General features: G+C 41.7%; 2 protein-coding genes across 5 annotated transcripts; one reads left to right on the forward strand and one right to left on the reverse strand.

The window, feature by feature from the left end:
- Nucleotides 1-2,784: 2,784 nt before the first annotated feature.
- On the reverse strand, nucleotides 2,785-13,858 carry C20H6orf52 (chromosome 20 C6orf52 homolog). Of its 2 annotated transcripts, none has more exons than XM_032462492.1 (4): nucleotides 13,292-13,858; nucleotides 7,112-7,292; nucleotides 3,742-3,787; nucleotides 2,785-3,133 (listed from the first exon to the last, which is right to left on the reverse strand). In XM_032462492.1, exons 1-4 carry the CDS (start codon nucleotides 13,336-13,338, stop codon nucleotides 2,976-2,978), a joined length of 432 nt encoding a protein of 143 aa, XP_032318383.1. In that variant the 5' UTR covers nucleotides 13,339-13,858; the 3' UTR covers nucleotides 2,785-2,975. The 2 variants fall into 2 exon arrangements, with proteins under 2 accessions (XP_032318383.1, XP_032318382.1); XM_032462491.1 differs by lacking the exon at nucleotides 13,292-13,858 and adding an exon at nucleotides 7,527-7,612.
- A 438-nt stretch (nucleotides 13,859-14,296) lies between these two features.
- PAK1IP1 (PAK1 interacting protein 1) lies at nucleotides 14,297-22,533 on the forward strand. 3 transcript variants are annotated; one of them, XM_032462488.1, is made up of 10 exons: nucleotides 14,297-14,473; nucleotides 16,876-17,041; nucleotides 17,614-17,734; nucleotides 17,809-17,883; nucleotides 18,392-18,444; nucleotides 18,799-18,944; nucleotides 19,039-19,136; nucleotides 20,836-20,935; nucleotides 21,683-21,806; nucleotides 21,959-22,533. In XM_032462488.1, exons 1-10 carry the CDS (start codon nucleotides 14,390-14,392, stop codon nucleotides 22,222-22,224), a joined length of 1,233 nt encoding a protein of 410 aa, XP_032318379.1. In that variant the 5' UTR covers nucleotides 14,297-14,389; the 3' UTR covers nucleotides 22,225-22,533. The 3 variants fall into 3 exon arrangements, with proteins under 3 accessions (XP_032318379.1, XP_032318381.1, XP_032318380.1); XM_032462490.1 differs by having other exon boundaries at nucleotides 14,301-14,473; nucleotides 16,879-17,041; XM_032462489.1 differs by having other exon boundaries at nucleotides 14,302-14,473; nucleotides 21,686-21,806.
- The last annotated feature ends 818 nt before the right edge of the window (nucleotides 22,534-23,351 follow it).

Raw genomic sequence — 23,351 nt, forward strand, 5'->3', positions numbered from 1 at the left:
TTTAAAAAGTTAGTGCAAGGTTTAAGTGAATTATTTATGAATTCCAGGCTATTTATTCCAGTCAAAGTCAATTGTTAGTGAACTTCTGGGCAGTAGCTATACACAAGGCAAAAATGGACGATTTTAGATGGCTTTCTAAAAAGTTTTAAAGTAGCTTTAGGCTTCAGAGACAAGTTACAAAAATGGTACAGAAAATTCTTGTAGATCTTTCACCCAACTTCTAATGCTATCATCTTACAAAACCAAAGTTCAATGATCAAAACCAGTTTTGTTGGGTTTTTTTGTCCTGTGCTGGCTGTGTGTTGAGAGCTGTAGTCAAGTGACCCTTACCTTTGCACAGGAGAGACCAGATGGGTAAGGCGAGTCCCAGTAACATGTAGTGCCATCACATTAAAACAAATGACAGCAAAGGGACTGGTCTCAAGGGACAGTTCTTGATGACAATGATCCTATGAAAAGGACGACTCTGTAGATTCTTTATTCTAGACAAGGGAAATGAGATAAAAGAAGACGATGAGGAAGGAGAGCAGGTCCATAGTCTTATCACTAAGAGGGTGATGGAGAAGGAAGCAGGTGTACTGCAGTTAAAATGTGTCCTACATCTTACAGAGCAATGGTTGGAAAACTAATTTAGATTCAGTTTCTTAGGATTATACTAAATGGATGTAATGGGTCGTGAAGAGGGAAAAGCACTGATTACTGCCACGTCCACACATTTCAACTCCGGTGCTTAACACCTTTGGTGGTTCCCTTCCGCATACCTTTGAGCAGGTGAGGCGTGGTAACCCTATGATTCGCATTCCATGGTAGCTTTCACAGAGGACTCAGCAGGAAGTATTTGAATTAGACTTTCCAGTTGCATGGTTGTATATCAGAGATGATTCAGTGGAAGAATGATGGTTTAAAGAATAACCACAGTCATAAGATGGGATTCTTTTGAGATAACAGTGACAAAAGGCAAGAGTGACTGAAATTCATTATAGGCTGGTAGAGAAATATTTATAAATGTAGGAAATTTACTAAAACACTGATGTTTGTGATCATTACCATAGATGGAAATTTTCCTATCTGGATATGTGATCAAAAAAGCTTTTCTAAGGAATGGTGAGAATCTGGGCAAATGCCATTTGAAAAACTTCCACACGTGTAAAATGGGGCTAGAGAAATATTGCTGTGTTTCCATAGGATTTTTGATCAGAAAGCTTCCACTTATTTCTGCATGTATTTAACAAATGAACTATGCTAGTTTGAGGTTCTGGATATACAGCTACATATTAAGGCTGTTAGATCTTTTACATCCTAGTTGAAGCAATAGAAAAATTCCAAAAAAAAATAACCAACAAACAAGATAATTTTAGATAGTGATCGAGTGTTACTGTGAAAAAAAATAAAGCCAGTGAGATGATAGAAGTCACCAGATGTGGAGGAAAGGGGTCTCCTTTAGGTTAGGCTGTCAGGTAAGACCTCCCTGTAGAGGGAATAATTTGAGATTACAGTTTTGCTCTCTGCAACTGATCACAAAGACTGTAGCTGGACGTTAAGACTTGCCTTTACCAACGTATTCCTTGGCTTTGTTAAAAAGTCAGCCAGTCAAGAGGTCCTTGGAGAAAAGGCTGGTTCCAGAGCTTGGGCAGGGGAAGTACGAGTCTGCAACACACTGCAGCACCAGAAAGTAGGACAATGCTCAGAGAATGATGAGAACCTAGCAAAAGGCACCAGAATCACCTTGAAGAGGCCACTGCTGGCTAATCTAGGACACTTTGAGCATCAAAATAAATATGGCAGTAGTAGACTGTAACTCAATAAGAGCTCGTGAATCCATATGTGCATACATGCACATATATATACATTTATACACACATAAATAGTGTAGAAGGGGAAACTCTTATAGTAAAAGGCCAACTAATAAATACAGAAGGAACGATGGAGTTAGGAAATCATTAATGGTGCCAAAACTAATGGGTGAAAATTTGACAAGGAACAGGATATTTACATGGTTTCAAAATATCTCCCCACAGATGGCTTATTAATTATAAACATACAATTGTAACCTTACAGTGGAAAAATAAAGCCTAGAGACATCATCTAATCAAGTGATCAAAGTCACATCACTCAAATGGGGACAGACCGGCTGACAGGAAGTGCTGAGGTCATAACGTCGCTTTAGCAGTGTTCCTGCCAAAGCTGCATAAACTGAATCTATAGTCATGAGGAAACAGCAAACAAACCAAAATCGATCAACACTGTAGAAAATAACCGGCCAGTGCTCTTCAAAGATATCAAAATCAAGACAGACTGGAGAACTGTCCTTGATTAAAGGAGATTAATGAGAAATGAAAATCAATGCAATACAAGATCCTGAATTAGATACGAAACTGGAGGTAAAAAGAAAAGCTATAAAGGACATTACGGAGACAGTTTAAAAAATGAGTAGACAGACTAAGGATTAGATAATACTAGTGTGTCACTGTTAAGTTTCCTGATTATTAAAAAAAAAAATTCTTTGTCCTTAGGAAGTAGCAAAGTGGTTAGCGTATAAGGTAGCTTGATGTCTCCACCATACTCTCAATGGTTCAAAAAATGTACATACACACAGAATGGTAAAGTCAATAGAACATGTGCTAACCAAACACACATTCAAGCCACATAGCTAGTGCCACCATCAGTGCAGGTCAGGCCCATCTCATATGAGACCTATTATCAAATGTCTTACAGTGCAGCCTGTTTGCTAGTTCTGTGACCTCTTCGGGCACTTACGTAATATAACACACTTTCAGAAATGAATATGCTGGTCAAGTTTATTTAGATTACATTCTCTCATGTCAATCACACTGAAGTCCTGGAAATCTGTATTTACATATGGAATCCGATACATTCCTGGATTTACATACAGAATCCAACACATTCCTGGGAGAATTTTTTTTTTTTTAACAAACACAAAAATCAAAATACGATGAATATGCTATCTGGGTAGCTTAATGAACATCTTTCTTTTCCGGAGTCTCATCTGGGATTTCAGAGTGAACTGTATCCAGGGGCTGCCAGTGGCAATTCATGAGAGAGTCGTAGAATTCTTCACTTTCCTCCATAAATTCTTTGTTTAACTCCTCAATATTCAAATGGAGATTTGGATCTGCAATAATACCAATAATACATATTAAAAAAATAGAGTTTTACAGGAAACATTTTAGAAATAGCTTAAAATTAAAGTTTTAAAAAATATTAGCAGGAAATGTTACAGATATTGAAGGCTAAAATTTTTAAATTGTGTGTTTACTTTTAACCAGACTCGAAAATAGAAATTGCAGCTATTAAAGAACTAGTACTACCAGACTCAAAGAGCATATAGATGGTGGAAGAGATGGAGAAAACATACGGAATTGAGAGAGAATTTGGAGATGAATGGACAGTATTTGGAAATGCCTTCAATTTGGAGCAAAAGGCAAAGGAAGGGTCAAGGATGAGTCCTGAGTTTCTGGCATGAGCACGTGGGTGGATATGGTACCAAAGAGTAAGCCAGAACCAAATCCCTGTGACACAGCTTTGAAAAAATAAATATGATGCTCTATCTATTTAGCTAACAGTTTGATGTAAGTGAATAAACTGTTCATGGCAATTAATTCAGAAACAGAACACTGGAATTTTCCAGTAGGATCTCTCAGGTTCTAGCCAGAGTGAATGAGGAACCTGGAAAAGGGGTTTGTTTTGTTTTCAACTAGTGCGACACAGAGTTTCTGTTACCTTCTAGCGAATCTTCATCTGGGTTTTCAGCCAGAGCTGTGGTTCCCTACAATGAAAATCAGTATTTTAAGAAAAAAGAATTTTACAGAAATGGTTACTATCGACACACTTTCTTGGAAGCTCTCAAAAATAATATCTATGACCCTAAACTCCCTTTTGATCAATTCGATTTTGAATCTTGATGAAAGAATCTTCAAATGATATGAGACTCATTTAATGGGTGAACTGAGTCAACAGAAGGAAAGTCACAAAGGAGGAGCATCAGACAGCGCCTTCGGCCTCTCTGAAGTTTCGGGGAACTAACTAGCATCCTGGGCCTGTGCAACAGGGACCCTGCATCAGACTAGGGACCCAACTCTCTACCTCGAGCTCTGCCCTTCCTTCCAGATGACAGTCTGCAAAGTCTCCATCAACACATTCCCTCATGGCCTTCTAATCACATCCCCAACCCCACAGCTCAGCTAAGGACCAGGACAGTAGGTGCCTAAGGAAAGGCTGAGGCCACAGAAAAGCAAACCCATCAGTTAACTTCTTAATGTTAAGTTCTAGAAGCACTCCCCAGATACATCTCAGTTAGTTTATCAAGGCTCTGTGGGGTCTCCTGGGACTGTGTAAGTTTTTACAACTCCTCTCTATAGGCACCTGCTGGGATCTGTCTGTCAAGGATGCACAGCTGCTCCCAGGAACCACCCCATCCAGGAAGGGCCAAGTTAGCTCCTGGCACCAATGAACTTAATTAAGCCTCCCTTGCTAATAAGAGCACCATAATATCGAAAGCCCAGGATCCACTCTTTCTTCTTTTCAGTGTATCTGAAAGGATGACTCCCTTTCATACCAAAATAAATCCTAGTTGGGAAAGTTAATGACATGGTTGTCATAAATTCAATCATACCATTGGTGCATTTTTTCTATTTAGAAATGGCTAAGACAGCCAGAATATGCGCTTAAATGAGGCCTTTCTTATACTACAGTGTCCAAGAAATCCCACATTTCCTCCTTTTCAGTGTGTGCTCTGGTAAATGTGGGCCCTCCGTGACCAGTGCGCAGGGAGTAGAAGTGATCTGGAGACAGAGATTTCTCTCTGGTCTGAGGTTCAACCGAGCAAGTGTTCTGGTCTTTCAACCACCTATAAATCATTCTCCTCTGCTAGACATAGTGTGGGAACATTGTGCTGATGGACCCCAAAGACCTGAGGATTATTTTGAAGACATCCACTTTCAGGAATTTTAAGCAAGATTCAGTGTCAAAACGGAGATGGCTCCCGGGGGCTAACTCCTCAACTTGGGGAGATAAGGACTGTGGACACAGGAATCCTGCAGAGGGGGAAATGGGCAGTAAAGTGATGGCATCTCGTAGAGGACACACTCTATCAGGGACGACGACGTTAGGGAAGGCTTGTGAGGGAAAAACACCCCCCCTCCCCCACCCCGGGACCTTACCATCTTGAATTTTGCTGACCAGCTTCATAACTGGGAATTCCCACCAGGATAGCAGGCAGGTGGCTCAAGTTTGGTAACCATAGCCACCAAGGAAAATATATTTCTAATTCTTGAAAGAAAACTGCATGTTATAGTAATCATTTACTAGGAAGTGAGATTAAAAAAAAAACAGTACATGCCAACAAATATGGAGAGAAGGAAGAGGAAGGAGGGGCAGGGCGAGGAAAAAAAGGATGTTCACTTCTTTTTAATTTTTGTTTCTTTTTTTGTTTCTTATTGTCTTTTTATAATTTCTCTGTAGGTTGTTTTCTTAGTTTTCTCATGACTGGAGGGAAATCAAGAAGTACGTTCATTTCTGAAGTTGACAATATACTCAAACCTATACTTCCCTGTTTAAAGATAGAAAGGTAATCACAAGACGGCAGGTAGACCATCTCCCAAAAGAGCACAGAAAGAGGATGAAAGAAAATAAATGTGACAAAACCTCAGGCAATACAGCAAAAGATTTTTTTCAGTGATGCAATAGCAAATATCTGCTAAAAGGCTAAAACCCAAATTGGGTTGAAAAAGAAAAAGAAAAGCCAAGATATTTAACAAGATATTTTATATAAGAGGCACACCTAAAACAGACTTGAAGAATTGGAAATGAAAGTCTGAGCGGAAAAAAAAAAAAAAAAACACACCAAGTTAAGGCAAGTTTTAAAAACAGGGCTTAAGTATTAACCCAACTCTGGTGTCAAAGCCAAGGCCATCATACAGAGTGTTACTGGTAGGAAACAATTTGGGGAGAAAAATTTGTAACACTCTGACTGCAAAGTGCTAATTTCCCTAATATGTAAATATCTCACACAGTCACCAAAAAGGGAGGGGCACAGCCCAACAGAGAAAAGGCAGACAAAGGACATCAAGGAAGCCACAGAACACAGATACTAACAAGCATTTGAAAGGTATTTGCCCCCAGGAAAAAGCAAATGCCTTCCTCACCTGTCAGTCCTGCTCATCACACACAGAAAAACACGGAGGAGCAAGCCATGTCGTTAATGGAAAGTGTAAACTCAGGCTTTTTGGAGACAAGTTTGCCGTTTAGAGTTTTAAATGTTATATTCTTTACCCCAGATCTTACACTTGAGACATTTTTTACTTAGCCCCAAACCACTTGAATCTTGAAAATAGTAAAAGGCAGTTTGTTAAAGCACTGGATACATTTGAAATGTCAGCGGATAAGTGATGAGCTAAAATCACAGCGCATTCAAATGGGCGGCTTTTAAGGGAATCCCTCCTGGTGCAGCTTGTAAGCAGGAGCGGCAAGGAGGAAGCCAGCAGGCATATGCTTCACAGTCCGTTCTTGCCCAATGCGCCCCCAACTCCCCAAACAGAAGTAAAGTCCAATCACACTGACTCAGTGAGAGTACGAGAGAAAAATCTGGAGGATGCGAATCCACTTGAACAACGCTTTCTTCTGAGTGGGGAGGGAAGAGGGGAGAGGGAGGAGCAGGGGAGACTTTCCCTTAATCCAATACATCTTTCAAAGCGATCCGTTACTTCAGCAATCAAAAAGGAAGATTTTTTTTTAATGCCTTTTTCAAGCATGTTAATGTTCACTGCTGTAGCAAAACAAAACAAAACAAAAACTACCTCTTGTCCTATTTCAAGTATTTAAGAGTAAAAGCTATTGAATGATGATAATCTTCAATTTAGTAGCACAGACAGCACCAGCCTATGATTTTGTTTTCGGAAAACAGTGAGGACATAAATTGTTTGCAAGTCAACATTTCTCAGGTCGTCAGCTTTTACTCTCTGGGACCAAATGAGGGAGCAGAAACCATGGCTGTGGGAATCTGAATGAGAGGATCTGGAGGCATGAAGATAAGAAAAAGGTGCTTCCACTAAGGGCATGAGAACTACACAGTATTCATGCCAGCAAGGGGTACCTGGAGTGGGAGCAAAGGTTCAGCTGGGTGTCCAGGGGTCTCACGCGCAGAATAAAGGCTGGGTCCATTTCCATCCAGTGCATAACCACAGCTGCAGCCGGAAGGAGAGTAACAGCCGTGCTGCTGCTCGTACCAGTTGCCAAAGGGGTAACCCTGGTAGGGCTGGAAGTCTGGCTTCACTCTATGGACAGAGGGGAGAGGACCGGAAACACACCATCACCCAATCAGGCAGAATCATTCAAACCCCGAGGACTCTCTCTTCTTTCCCAGACCTTACAGGTAAGGACGATTTCTGCTTTCACTGTTTTAAGAACACCTACTTTCAAAGCAATAGTTTGTAAATTGCTGAAGATTGTATACGAAATAGAACAGTATAGGCCTTCATTTTTGTTCAGAGTAGGAAAAATCAGCTCACCTTTGCCAGTACCAATAATAATTATTTTGTGGAGCTAGACCAAAACCTGCAAAACGCTCCTGTCCAGCCATTACCCAGACATAAATCGAGGCCAGGAATCCAGAGTTTTTACTCCCGCATCGCAAATTCCAGCTCCTGGTGTAAACTCTCTCAACCCAACAAATAACTCTGACAGCAGCCCACAGAGATAGCAATTATCTTCAGTGGCAATTCCTGGCAGGTGATTAATTCCATGACTTTCGTGACAGTGTGGGTTAAGGAGTGGGTGGGGCAGGAGTGCACTGGGGTCACCTGTGGGAGCTCCTGCAACAAGTCTGCAAGGAGCTGCCAGTCCCCTCCCCCAGTGATCAGGCCTGGGGAAGCCAGCCAGAAGGGCGAGGGTATGGGGGAGAGGGTGACAGAGAGGGAGTGTGCTAATAGGTAAGAAAAGCACTTTTAATCTTTAAAACCTTAAGACAAATATTGCAGTTTGATTCCCTCCTCAACTCAGTTATCTGCAAAGAATAACTATTGGAACTAGCATCGAGTGGACTTCTTTTTTTTTAACATCCCCTGCAGGTTGAAATCATTATCTCAATCCCCCCCCCCACACACACACACACCCTTACCTTAATTTAAGTGCAGGAAAAAATTTTAAAGAAGTATTTCTGTGGTTCAATATATTTTTTTAAAAGCATGATAAAGCAGGGCTTCCTAAACATGAGTGCACATTCAGATTACCCGAGTGTGTTTAAAATGTGGGTTCAGATTCCAGAGATTTGGCATGGAGCCTCACATTCTGCCTTTCTAGCCAGCTCCCATGCACTTTAAGAAGCAAGGCTACACAAAGTGTCAACATTTAAGAAGATAGCTTTTGAGTCTAAACAGGGGCCCTTAGGGTTTGGCCATTTCCTTGTAGCTTGTTAATACCCGTCCCACTGTTACCTCACTATTCCACTATTCAAGTGCTTAATGTATTCTATAGTCACTTGTGATGTGAAAAATAATAATCATGATGAATTCAGATCAGTCATTCACCCAGCATTTACTGAGCACCTACAATACGCAAGGCAGGTGCCTGGCGTTGGTGAGACAGTGGGGCTTATACTCAGCAGATTTCCCTGTGTCTTCAAGGGAGGTGTTGGTCAGCAGCTGTGCACACCTTGCTTCGTGCCACCCAATGTCCAGTTTCCTTTCCTTGCTTAATAACAGAGCCCTGATTTTATTTGCAGGGGGGTGGCCACAGGTCCTGCTAAAAGTCTGCATTTCCTGGTTCCCTCTTTGCAGGTAGATGTGGCCAGGTGGCCAAAGTGTGGCTAATCCGGTGTAAACAGAGTGGTTATAAGAGGATGGAGGAAGGCTCTGTGGGCAGAGGGAGATTGCTCAGCTGGAAGCAGGCCTTTTTGGACTTCCCCTGTCCAGGCCTAGTGCTAAGATTACAGATACGACTGTTGGAGCCAAAATAACTCAGCACCTCTCTCGGCCCATGAGGTGATGTCGAGGAGGAAGTCACGCACCCAAGTACAGGAGCTAAAGGAAGAACAGATCTGGATCCCTGAGGACCACAGACTTCCTGTTCCAGCACTAGACTAAGCTACCTGCCTTCCACTTAAGAAATGTGTCTTGTTTAAGCCACTGTTGTTTTAAGTGATAGGGAGTTAAAAACAATTCTTAGCTACTATAGCAGCTTAGAAATCAAATGCAACATATCAGTTAAGGATTCTTTAGTGAAAACTTTTAATATTGTTATTTTTTGTCTCTTCTTTAAGGACTGATTTTTTTTTATAAAAAGGTCAGAATTTTGGCTATGAATGGGTGAGAGATGGAGCTGCATTTGGAAAGGAATGTGGGAGGTGAACATTCATGATAAGATGGTAAGGAGGCTGAGGGAGGGAGAGGCCACTGTGACACCTTGAACCCACCCAGGACAATGGCCAGGGCTGGGGCACCCAAGACCATGAGCAAGGCTCCAGAGATGAAGATGGACATCCAAGCGTTTTGCAGATGACGGTGAGAAGAAGAGGTCACAAATATTGCTTTGCCCTCTAACAGCCACAAATGCAAACTTCTCAGGGTTCACCTGGATCAGTCCCATGAAGCAGGTGCAGTGAATTTCTACCAGGCCAGTGTCCAGGGGAAGTAGCCCACTCTCTCTGTTTCCCTGAGCTCTGCCTGCAGAGGAGACTGAAGTCCTCTGGGAATAGAGCACCTGCAAGCTCTGTAGTCTCCAAATTTAACAGCCTTGCTACCTGTCACACTGTGGAATATTAGACTCACATGATATTGCTAACAGGGCCAGTTTATCTCCACTCTATCCTGCTTTCAGCCACCTAGCACCGCCCTCCCTCCCCAAAAAACAAAAACTGGCTCTTTTTTCTTTAGCAAACCAAAGCCAGGCACTCAATAAATATTTGTTGAATGAATGAATAAATCACTGCATGAATCAAGCGTAAAAAGCTTTTCTATCAATAATTTAAAGGCAACACTGAATATCCTGTTGTTCTCTGGTGTTAATGAACCCTGAACAGTGGGCTGTTTCTTGGCAACTGCAGTTTTCACAAGCATGAGACTGAATGAATGGCTTTTTACATCCTGTGTTTGGAGAGAGAACAGGAGGTTCTGCAGGAAGTGTGCTCCGTTTGAATCCAGCTGAGCAGGTAGAGAATATTGTGTTGTGTGTTTTTCTTTAGACAATGAAAAAGCACTTCTCTTCTTGGTTCAAGAGGAGGTTTGAGCCCAAGGACACGTAAAAAGCCACACCGCGGCGTCTGTCGCTACTTGGCTATGTGGTTTTGAAAGAGTTCCTTTTCTGGACCTACTTCAGCACTGATAACCGCAGACCGGATGAGTGTATTTTAGACTTTGAGGTACCAATATTTTTTGAAAAAGTAATGAAACTGTATCAGTGCTTTCCTTCATAAATGTACATGCACAATTTTGCATACGATTTCAGGGATTCACAGCCCCAAAAGCTTATCCATGAACTCCCCCAGATTTGGAACACCTGGACTAGATGCTGTAAGGTCTTCTGAGCTCTCTGATTGACTCTACTGATTTGTCACATAAAGAAACAAAAAGTAGACCGCTCTAAGTTATGTTTATGTTGCTTGCACTATGGTTTTCATTTTTGAACCAACTGTATTCTAAAAGATTCCTGGCTGGAGCAAAAGACTTTTTTAAGCCACAAGGTTTTCTCTAAAATGTGACAGATGTTTAAGCAGGTAAATGTGTGACAATCTGGTAATAGATGCTGAGTATGGTAATTATCCTGATAGAGTGACATATTAAAATTAATTTCAAATCAGTGTTATTTCTTCTCAAACAGCAGTTGAGATTTCCCTGGGGTAATGAGGCAGGGCCCCAGGGGGATTTCAGAAGCACCAGAACTACATAAAGCATGTGATTTTGAAACAGGTTTACTCAAAGGTTTTTTTTTTTTTTCTTGTTGGATGAGAGAATATTACTTCCCATTAAAATAAAGCTATGTCATGGAATAAAGTGTAAAAAGTCACATATTTAAAGATAAGATATAAGACTTCAAAGAAATGTCCAGCTTACTTATTCTCTGTCCCAAGCCCAGGGGAAACCCTCTCCAGCAATTCAGTCCTCTGACGTCAGGAAAATAAATAGAATAACTTGTAACTTTGTGTACCATAGTAAAGATAACCAGCACAACGTGAAGGAATTACAGGTATGCCTCATTTTATTGCACTTCCCTTTACTGTGCTTTACAGACACTGCATCTCTTCTCATTGAAGTATAGTTGACTTACAATGTTGTTAGTTTTAGATGTACAGCAAAGTGATTCAGTTACACATATATATGTATACATTCTTTTTAAGATTCTTTTCCATTATGGGTTATTACAAGATATTAAATATAGTTCTCTGTGCTATACAGTAGAAACTTGTTTATCTATTCCGTATATAGTAGTGTATATGTTAATCCCAAACTCCTAATTTATCCCTCCCCTCCCTTTGCCCTTTGGTAACCATACTTTGTTTTCTATGTCTGTGAGTCTATTTCTGGTTTGTAAATAAGTTCGTTTGTATCATGTTTTTTTAGATTCCACATATAATTGATATCATATGATGTCTTTCTCCGACTTACTTTACTTAGTCTGATCATCTCCAGGTCCATCCATGTTGCTGCAAATGGCATTATTTCATTCTTTTTAACAGCTGAGTAGTATTCCATTGAATGTATATATGTGTGTGTATATATAGTGTATGTATGTATGTGTATATATATATACACACACACACATGTACACACACACTATTTCTTTATCCAGTCATCTGTTGATGGACATTAGGTTGCTTTCATGTTTTGGCTATTGTAAATAGCGCTGCTGTGAACACTGGGGTGCATGTATCTTTTTGAATTAGAGTTTTCTCTGGATATATTCCCGTAGCTATTTTTACAGATACTGCATTTTTCACAAACTGAAGGTTTGTGGCAACCCTGCACAGAGCAGTTCTATTGGCACCATTTTTCCAACACCATTTGATCCTTTTGTCTCTCTCACATTTTGGTGATTCTTGCAATATTTCAAACTTGTTTATTATTATTCTATTTGTTATGGTGATCAGTGATCTTTGATGTTACCACTAGGACTGGCTGAAGCCTCAGATGATGGTTAGCATTTTTTATCAATAAAGTATTTTTTAAATTAAGATATGTACATTGGGGATTTTGGAGGGGGACATAATGCTATCGCACACTTAACAGACTACAGTATGGCGTAAACATAACTTTTATATGCACTGGGAAACCAAAAAATTCGTGTGACTTTATTACAGTGGTCTGGAACCAAACCTGCAATATCTTGGGTGTGTGCTACAGTATGCTATATTGTGAAACAGCTAACACAGTTTCCAAGAAACTGACAATGAGTTGGACTTCAGCATTTCAGTGCCTGAGGAAGGCTTACACATGGAATCGCCAAAGTGTGCAGAAGGCATGGCCTCCCTTGCACTGCAGTGACAATCAAAGCAACCAAAATGAAAGCATTTCTACAAGATCCAAACCAGCATCAATTAAAACAAACCTGCAATATGAACCTATAGAGGATTCAGAACACCAGTGAACAAATGTCTTCAGAGACAAAAAGGTCTAGGCACCACAGTGAGACAGGAGGGGAGGGGGCAGGGCACAACCATTAAAAGGATGACACCACAATTATTACCAAAATGGTGGAAGATTCAACTCCAACAGAACTTGAGCTTCAATATATGCTTATTGAAATATAATAGCATGCTAAATGGTACTCGAACAGGTGCCATGACAGTTTCAAGACTAACCATAAACGGTCAAAAAGTGGATGATGGCCCAATTCCTGGGAATCCCAGCCTTTTCCCCAAAGTAGTTGGAATAATCCTCTCACTTGTTGGCATGTGAAGTTACCAATCCCATAAAAACTAATAACCCCCTCACCTCAGATCCGATCTCATTTTTCCTAGCTGACCCCATGCACTGAGGCCACTGCTCTCCCTTCTGAGAAAGATGGTCTGCATTCCGCCCAAAGAATGTGTACCCTAGGTCTTAGCCTTTCTCTTTCCTTTTGAGACCACCCGCACTGCCTATGGAGTGTGTGCCTACTTTTACTTTAACCAACTCCTCCACCCCTGTGCCTCTTGGCCTCTCTGGCCTTCTGAGATGCCTGCACTGCCTATGGAGTGTGCATCTCTCTGAATAAACCTTTCACTCAATGATGACTTACTCTTTTTTGTTTCCTGCATGAAGCCAAGGACCCTCACTTGGCAGGGTGCATCCCAGAGACTCACCTGGGACCTGGGAGGTGGCTATCCTCTTGCGCCCCATTTTCCTGCATCAACAGGATTGTATTACAACCCCAATGTGGGGGTTGAAGGGTCAACAGCAACTGTATGCTTCAACTTCTATCCATCACATCCACCTGCTAGGTCATTTATATGAGAACAATTTTACACTCCAAGATTTACTCTGTTGGAAGTCTGTGTGAAGCTGTGCTTTCTAACACATCTCTAAATCTCCACATCTCAAGAAAATTTTAACTATTAATTAAGATTACTTTCGCTTTTAACATTTAACTTTGCACGGAAGCTGAGGAGGTGGTGAGACGAAATGAACGAGATTTCCTCCTGGAACCTCATCAAGGATGACTGAGCCCTTCTTCCCCAAGTAGTGTCTTTACTCCCCTCAAGTAAAGAGTCCTCCTCCCTCCCCAGGATGTGCTGACCAGTATGTCCCCAGAGTTCGACAAGCCACAACCAAGCTGGAAGGAAAGGTGTGCAGGACGGTATTATTCGGCCGGGACGGGAACGAGGAAATCGGAGTGCTCTACTAACGGCGAACCCTAAATTCCACCCCTCCTTGCCCTGTTGAAGAAAATGTGAGCAAGAAAGGTTCACGCCACGGTTTCCCACGCAACAAGAAGACCTAACTGCTGCCCTCTGTACTAAAAACCCCCAAACACAGGGCTCCACATCGACCAATTGCACCGCACACCGCCTCCCCGCCTACCGCCCAGACCGGAAGCTCCTCCGTCCCGTCTGTAGACGCCCCGGAAACGAGGGGCTTCCACAGAGGATGTCCCGCCCACTCGCCTCAGAAGGGCCAAGCTCAAGGCTTCCTAGAATATGCCTGCTAGGCCCCAATTTTTTTCTTCCTTGAAATGAGAACTTCATCGTGTGATGTCCTTCCGTTTTCTCCTCTTGGAAATTCCGCGTCATCTTCGAGCCCTGAGCCCCTTCCCACGGGTTCAGGCACTTAAAAGGCAGCCCCGCAGTCTTGACGTCAATTTGAGCGCCGACACAGGAAGGACCGTTCTCCCTCCGGCGTCCGCGTTCGTCACTGTCCGCTGCGCCGAGCCCGGCTTGCTGAGGAGGCACGTGCGCTGCTGGATGGAGCTGGTGGCTGGTTGCTACGAGCAAGTCCTGTTTGGGTTCGCTGTGCACCCGGAGCCCAAGGCGAGCGGCGACCACGAGGTGAGACCTTGCGCGCGGAGGGACCGCCGGGGCTGGGGCAGGCCGACGCCAGGCCTGGTTCCCACACGGCGGAGGTAAACACAGTACCTCAGGTGAACACACTGATCTCTTAGGGATTCACTGATGAATGAAACCCAGGAGACTTAAAATATACGTTAGCCTTTTAAAACATGGAGAAGGCGTTTCATAAGACAACGTGATGTCTATCTTTTGTAGTAAATATTTTGACTACAGTGCACGAAGGAAGCTGGCGTTTCTGCATACAGGCCACTGAGCTGTAGATTATTAATGTAAGGGTCGCTCCTATGAGTTGACATGTTGAGGTGTTCAGGATTTAATGAAAGAATAGTTACTTCTTTCATTGAGTTCCTGTCCTGGGATTTTACAAAATATTGGAGCTGGATCTGGATAAATCCCTCATTGATAAAGTGACACTATTTCATTATTGGACCCCTGTGATGGGGCCACTGCTTGCAGTGAAGGTGCAAAGAAGCCAAAGGTGTGGATCCCGCACTGGAGAGCTTCCCAACATGAGGAGAAAATGAGGGAGGCAAATACATGGAGAAAAACTACAGCAAAATATAGATACTTTACTAGGTGTATGAATTAAAAGATTAAGTAAATTGACAGTAGTCAAACAGGTAGTTAGGACATAGCAAGAACTAGAAATAAGATTTCCCAACTTTTAGACCAGTACTGTTTTTTTCCCTAAGCAATCCTAGGTATTTCCTATAAACCTATTTCATTGAGTATGTCTTTACGAAGAAGTTGAGCTGTCAGTCATGAATTAACCAGAAAATTAGAAGTACATGTCTTGACCAATTGGTTTTATTTATTTTGTTTTTTACTCTGGTTATTAATCTGCCTTTGGCTGAAAGGTAATGTTACCGAACACAAGTCCATGTGCCTGACACAGTGAGGCCAAAAAATACCAAAACGTTGGAGTTTGGAGCAGAAAAAACTTTATTACTGGGCCAAGCCAGGAGAATGGGTGGCTCATGCCCCAAAAAACCCCCCAAGCTCCCGGAGGGGTTTCAGCTGAGCATTTTTAAAGGCCAACTGAGGGAGGGGCGTCCCAGGCTCTGCGATCAGTTGTGTACAATTCTCTGGTTGAAGGTGATCAATCTTTAGGTGCCAAAAAGTCTGGGGCTAAGTGCTCCTGGTCGTTGAATAGTTAATTTCTTCCATTTGGTGGTTTTTAGCATCTGAAAAACTCCAGAAATATGCGTGAGATACTGTTATCTGGGTACTTCAGAGAGGAGCTACAAGCAGAGGATATAGGAGAGGGGTCTGTCTGGGGAAGGCCCCACTGGGTCCTGCTCCATTATGTGGCACGCTGAATACTTAAAGGTGATGCTGCTGATTGCACTCTTTGTAATAATGTTACTTTCCACATCCAGACACATAGGATCCCTCACAGCAACCCTCCAAGGCAGATACAGTTATCCTCATTTTACGGATGGGGAACAGGAAGTTTACTAGGTTAAGTGACTTGCGCAAGGCAACAGAGCTAATAACTGGCAGACCTGGGACCCAAATCCTCAGTTGTCCATGACACTTGAAGCTCTTGACTGTTACCTGGTACTGCTTCTAAACATTGTCAGGCAATAATAGCCCATATAACCAACATTCCTTCTGTGACACACTAAAGCAGAGATTAATCCTTGATTTATGGCCATAGCAGCTCCTCAGGAGTGTTGCGCCTTTGCTCAGAAGAGGTCCCCTCAATCCTTATTGACGGAAGGACTGCCTGTTGCTGTCGTTTTACTCAAAATCACGTGTCAGCAAAAGTGGTGCTCTGAGACCTCATCCTTGGTCATTCTCTAGGGTTTATGTAGGTACTAATGCAGACCCACTTTCATCCTGTTTATTTTTTGTAAGCCTTGTCATTATACTTATCGCTGTGTGACATCATGTTTGTCTTGTCTTTCTCTCCCCCAGGAATGGCAGCTCCTTTAGAATAAGGACTTTTGTTCCTTTCATTCACTGCTCTATATCAACTGCCTAAAATGATGCCAAACACATAGTAGTCATTAAGTATTTGAGTGAATAAATTCAAATCAAAATTTGACCATTTCAGTGAACAAATGGTATGGAAGTCTCACATATAAGTAAATATATTAAGGAGTTAAGGGCTTAGATGGGACCTTAAAGTCCCTGAGTCCCATTTTCCTAATGTTTTTGGAGTCGTGATACTCAGCGTTGCCTTCCCATCTCCTGGCTTTAGCTTCCTTTTTCAGTTCTCAGATGGTCTGTTCATGTGAATCTACCTATCATTGCATAACTTTTTCTCCGTTTGTGGGAACCGTTGGTAGTTTTCATGGGTCGTGAAACCACTTATCTCTTTCTGGAGAATTATGACATGATGGTGCCTGGCACTGAGTGTTCGTTTTACTCTTCAGCAGAAATGGACTCCTGTGGCCGACTTCACTCACCACGCCCACACTGCCTCCTTGTCAGCCGTGGCTGTAAATAGCCGTTTTGTAGTCACTGGGAGCAAAGATGAAACAATTCACATTTATGACATGAAGAAGAAAATAGACCACGGGGCTCTAGTGCATCACAATGGTAAGGAAATTGTCTCCTTTAAGGTAATAATGTTGAGGTATGGTATTGTGACTTTACAGTTTGACTTCAGTTGAACAATTTATTGGGTCTGTTATGTAACAGATTCTATGCCAGGACATACACAAATGAAAAACATGTGGTTCTTTGTCCTGAAGTCATCCACAGTCTGTCTTGGTAGACCAGGGAGGCACTTAGTCTAGAGGGGGAGGAGGAGGTGGTACATCCTGGTTTGTTTCCCAGATTAACTCATTAGTTTTGTTTGACTTCTGCTCAAACAAGCCTCGCCAGCCATCTCAGTTTATGATTATGGGGATGTAAAGCGAGAAAGAAAGGTAATTCGTTCAAATCTATATCTACAGCTAGGGAAACTCTGCTGAAAATATTTGCATAGACTTGAAACTTGTGTCCTTATATGAAAAAAATTAATTTCTTCACAGAAGACTTAAAGGAATATTTCAGTAATTATTAAGACATTGGCTGTTTTACTTCCTGCAGCATAGCCTTCAAATGAGAAATGGAGTTTGCACTCAAAGATGAATGTATGAGTTTTGCCTCTCTTGGTTCTTCCACAGGCACAATAACTTGCTTGAAATTCTATGGCAACAGGCACTTAATCAGCGGGGCAGAGGACGGACTCATTTGTGTCTGGGATGCAAAGAAGTGGGAGTGTCTGAAGTCCATCAAAGCTCACAAGTGAGTCCAGCCTTCCCCACTGGTGGTTGCCAGGTGCCAGTGGAGTTGAGGGCTAACTGTCGGTTTCCTTTTAGAGGACATGTGACCTCCCTTTCCATTCACCCATCTGGCAAGTTGGCCCTGTCTGTGGGAACAGATAAGACATTGAGGTAAGTTATTAAGGCCCAAGAGCACCTTCATCAACTTGTGGTCTCTGTTTTCCAAATACAGCAAGAACCCACCACTGGGGTGTCTTTTACCACAGAAACTAGGTACCATTTCTGTATCACCTCACATTGTCAGCATTTGAAGAGATTTTGACACAAGGGAAAGGTTGAAAGCTAGTGAACCTTTTCATAATGGAAAGAAAAAGAATGACAAGCTCTAACCTCAGACACGCACATTACATTGCAGCCGTAAGCCTTGATGTAGAGTGTGGTCCTAAAAAAAGTATTTTAGGAGTGAAACCTTTTGAAAACATAATGGATTCAGCTTAGGAAAGGGCTGTGGGAACAGAGGGACTTTTACCCTTGCTTGATAGTAAGGATTTCTGGTGTTGCCGTAAGAAAGTAGGCAGTTCTTCTAAATGGCCAAGTAGTACATTTTCACAAGTCTTCGTTAAGCTCACCGCTACACCTAGTCAGTGATTGTGCCGTAAATGAGCTTCCTGTTTTGCAGAACATGGAATCTTGTGGAAGGAAGATCAGCGTTCATAAAAAACATAAAACAAAGTGAGTGTTTTTGTTTGGAATGTTCTTGATAACCTCATGGAATGTTAGTGTTTACACACGTGTTCTTGTGCGCATGCATGTGTCTGTTTATTCCCTGCACAGTGGTGGTGCCCCTCGGAGAGCAAATACTTTCTTTTCCTTCTTTAGATTAGGATCCCCATATGACCTTAATGATTCTTTGAACTAGTTCATTGTCTAAAATTTAACTCACAAAATACCATGAGTTTGTTGTGGAGATTAAATGGGATAATGGCTGTGAAATGCACAGTGTAAATATTTGCTATTTTTATTATTACCCTGATCAATTTATTTTTTATTTATGAAATACAGCAGCTTTGTTCTTCTGACTTACAGATGCTCACATAGTAGAGTGGTCCCCAAGAGGAGAGAGATACGTAGTTGTCATACTGAACAAAATAGACGTCTATCAGCTTGACACTGCATCTGTTAGTGGCACCATCACAAATGGAAAGAGAATATCTTCTGTCACGTTCCTTTCAGTAAGTGATCAGAAATCAGCGAGGGGAGTTAGTGTGTATGGTGACGGCTGGGATTGTAGATGACATTCTGGGTCTTACTCTTTTTCCTTCCCAGGAGTCTGTCCTTGCCGTGGCTGGAGATGAAGAAGTTGTAAGGGTTTTTGACTGTGATTCACTAGTGTGCCTCTCTGAATTTAAAGCTCATGAAAACAGGTACTTTTTTCTCACTAATCTCTGTGTGTGTGGGTAGAGTCTCAGTAAGTGTTATAAATAGCTTCATAAAGTGGGGTGTGTGTTTTTTATGAACAGTTGCAGAGAGAGTCAGACACATCTACATAGATAAGACTTCTGGAGCCTCAAAAGATAGTGGAAATGATGTCATCTTGGCCTGAGTAGTGCCAAAGTGGTGAAGTTGTCATCAGGACTAGTCACTTGCACAAGAGATTTAATTTTCCAACAGTATCATTAGACCTGAGGCTTCAGATCAACCCTGTTTGAACAGGGGACAAACGAACATCATGAGCTCTGCCCCCACCCTTCCTGTCCTTCCACTTTTCCCTTCTTGTCCACTTCAGCCCCTTTCTGCACTACCTGTTTTTCCTGCTGGGGAAATAAATGACACTTGGCCCTGTCTGGGGCCAGTCTCTGTTAACCTGTTACTGCTCACTGCATCTCTGTGGGTAGACATGAGTCTCAGAGTAAACGATTAAGTCACTTGACAGAGATGACCCACCTCTTAGGTGTCGGAGCTGGGAGCCAGCCCGCTTCTGTCTGACTCTGCCCCTGCTTCTTCCTCTGTAATTCTGAAAAAGGTGATCATGTACACTTATACCTTAATGTGTTTTGTTTGCATGTTCTTTTATGTTTCAAGTAACTCGTAGTTTTTATTTTCTAAATAATAGTTAAGCTTTTAAGAAATCTCTTTGTAAATACTCAGAATATTGCAATCAGTATACAGGCCCTGGTTTTCCTCTGTATTGGGAAGTGAGCATAGAGTATGGCCTTCTTCAAGGCTATATAGCACTTGTGATATTTGACCATTCATTCATTCATTCATTCATTCACTTAACAAGTAATCACTGAGCATTCTTTAGGAGATGCTGCACTAGGTATTCAGTGATGAACCTGAGAGACAAGAGCTTGTACTCTCCTGGCTCTTATATTGCAGTGGGGCAACAGACATAAGATAAGTAAGCAGATAATTATAACAGGAAGGAAATAGGTATTATGATATAAGAATAATGGGTAACTTCCTTAGATAGGGTGATTGGGGAAGGAGGAGTGAGACCTTAGGGATAAATGAGCCATTTCTACAGAGAGGAGAGAACTGTAGGCACAGTGGCCCTGGGGGAGGAAAGAGCTTGGTGTGTTTTAAGCAGCTCCTAGTTTTGTAGAATTTTAAACCTGGAGTAACGATTTGATTTACATTTTAAAAAATTGTTGGGGGACAAAAATGGAAGCGGAGAGGCTAATTAGTCTGCTCCATAATCCAGAAGAAAAATGACAGTAGCTTAGATCAGACTGGAGGTGGGAGAAATGGATGCAAAGGAGGCCCTGGGTCATCCCTGTTGTCTTTTCTCTCTGTGCTGACTTTGTAGTTTCTTGAGGCAAGGGGCTTTAAGTATCTTTGTTTCCTCTGTGATAACCTGATTATTTATAGTTATCCATCGTCATCTTTGGAACTTTTTCTTAACGTATGGTTGTCAGGTAATTTTACCTTGGAATTTAGACCCTGAAGTGACTTACCTACTCATGGGACTGGAAGGCATGTGGTATTTTAGGCATCACTTGTTGAGCAGTTTGGAAACACTGAAGCATTGAAAAATCCAAGAGACTGTGGACATAGTGTTTCTGGCAGTATCATACCATCTGGAAGAAAGGATCTTTTACGGTGTTACTATTTCTGTTCTAGGGTAAAAGACCTATTCAGTTTTGAGACTCCAGAGCATCATGTTATTGTTACAGCATCGAGTGATGGTTTCATCAAAATGTGGAAGCTTCACGAGGATAAGGTCAGTGTCTTAGCACAGTGTAAATACACCGAATGCAGGTCTTACTGTTGGTATCACTGAGTTAAATGAGGTGGAATTCTCCTTGAAGGTCATAAGACATAGATCTTCAAACTTTTAAAATCTCTTCCAGGCATGATTGATATTCGTGGTTTTGAAGTTAGGGTTCCGCAGCCCTGCCTCGGGTTGGCAGGACCCAAGAACTCCTGCTCTTTCAATCCGAGAAGCGCTAGTTTCTTCTCTTTTATATATATCAATGTTCTCTGTCAGATTTTGTTGCATAAAAATACTACCATTACTAGAAAAAAAAATGGAGGAATTTTTGATCAATTGCAGAAGCAACAGTAGTTTTGAACGAGGTAACTGGAAGGTTAAATTCCCTTTGTCGTCTTCCCCATGGAGACTTGGTTGTTTATTCTTCATCCTCTTATAGACACGTTCTGTGAAAGTGCTTTGTTGAGTATCTACTTTGTGCAGGGTTCTTTGTTAAAACCTACAAATGAACAAGATAAAATGGTCCGTTTCCTTATCGGAGTAGTTCTTAGAAGTTGTCCCTTGTGAAGGACAGAATCAAATGAATCATGAATCCAAATAAAGGATTTTTTTCTAAACAGTATATTTTGTACTCAGGAAAGTACAGTGTAAGTTTTAAGTTAAGGTAACTTGCTTATGGAAAAATGAAAGTAACGATTTAAAATTCTCCTGTGTTAGTTGTTATAGTTGTTACCAGTTTTCTTTCTTATGTTTTAAAAGGTCTCCCCATGTTTACTCTGTGAAGTAAACACTAATGCCAGGTTGACTTGTCTTGGAGTGTGGCTAGACAGAGCGACAGACACGAGAGAAAGCCCGCCTCCAGATGCAGAGACTCCTCCTGGTAAATGAAATTGATCGTTTAAAAAAACTAAATAATCTGTTATCTCTTGAATTGTTGAAGTGGAGGAGAACCAGATAACTTCACTTTGTCGTCAGTTTGTGCTACTTCAAAGGGAAAAATAGTCTTTAAATGCACTGTCTCTTGTGTTTTAGTAAGTAAAGAAGAACCGTCCAAAAGCAACAAAAAGGAATCTGGTGACGAGGTGCAGGAGGGAGAGCGGCAGTCAAAACCTGGCACGAAGAAATGTGGTTCAACTGGTAATGGTGACAAGCCAGCAAAAGGAAACAGCCTGGTGTCAGCCAAGAAGAGGAAAATGGTAGAAATGTTGGGAAAAAAAGGAAACAGCCTGGTGACAGCCAAGAAGAGGAAAATGGTAGAAATGTTGGGAAAAAAGAAGAGAAAAAAGAAGAAAATGTGAACAATGCAAAGAAAAAAGGAGAAAATATGGACAGTGCAGTGAATCCCAGACTTCTCCTTAGAGAAGAATTTTTCAAAATGTACTTTTTTTCCTAAGTAAAGGCTAAGTAATTTCTTCTTTTGAAGAAATATATACAGCTTAAAAATCACTTTCAGGTTTTTTTTTAAACAGTGGTAAAACTTTTTGATAGGCTGTATGTTACTATATTATTACGGTGATATATAGTATGTTAATATGTAGTATATAATTTTTACTGTTGTGTAAAGCAAAGGTCTTTCTCAAAATATTACAGCTTAATATAATACAAAATCTTGAACACATTTCTTTACCAGAAGTGGATAAGCACTCTGGGAAGAACTAGCAGGACAAGCCTACAGATAGTCAGACATATTCAGAAGATTTTATGAGACCAATTTCTTGCCTCTTCTCATGTCTAGAAAAGCACTAAAATCATTAATGGAGACCCCTACTCCTCATGAGTAGGAGCAGCCTTCTGCCAAAATGCTTGTGCGCACTGTGCTCCTTCACCAAGACCACATATATCTTGGAGCACTTCCTCAGAGCTGTCTGAAAGGCTATCCTGGGCTGCCCCATTTTGCCCCAAGTGAAACTACCTCACAACTCTCACGTTGTGCATTTTTTTCCCCTAGTCAATAATGTGCTGCAATTTGCTTTTTCACTCAAAGATTCTATGTATTAGATCTATTCTTGTTGATATTTGTAGAGGATGAAAAAGGGAAGTCAAGGATGACACCCATCTTGTGGTGGTATAGCAACTGAGTGAATGATTGTGTGGGAAACAGATCTGGAGTGGGTGTGGAGATGATGTGTGGGCAGGGGGCACCACAGAGGTAGATGGAGATTTAATTCACCCCCTGTCCCCTCTAAGATGCTTTTCTAGTAGCCTCACTCCCTAAAACAAACACCAGAAGAAGCCGCATTGTCTAGTCTGTGGCCACCATACCGTCTGCAGGGAGAAAGTCCCTTTTCCATAGCAGCAAACGTAACAAATGCAAGTTCATGTGCAGGTGGTGCAGAGAGGCTGAACAAACTGAAATGTGGGAGTTTGGGGCAGAGAAAGGTTAATCACAGGGCCAAACAAGGAGAACGGGGGCTCCTGCCCACAA

Source organism: Camelus ferus, chromosome 20, assembly GCF_009834535.1.
Source record: "Camelus ferus isolate YT-003-E chromosome 20, BCGSAC_Cfer_1.0, whole genome shotgun sequence".
NCBI classification, from domain to species: Eukaryota; Metazoa; Chordata; class Mammalia; order Artiodactyla; family Camelidae; genus Camelus; species Camelus ferus.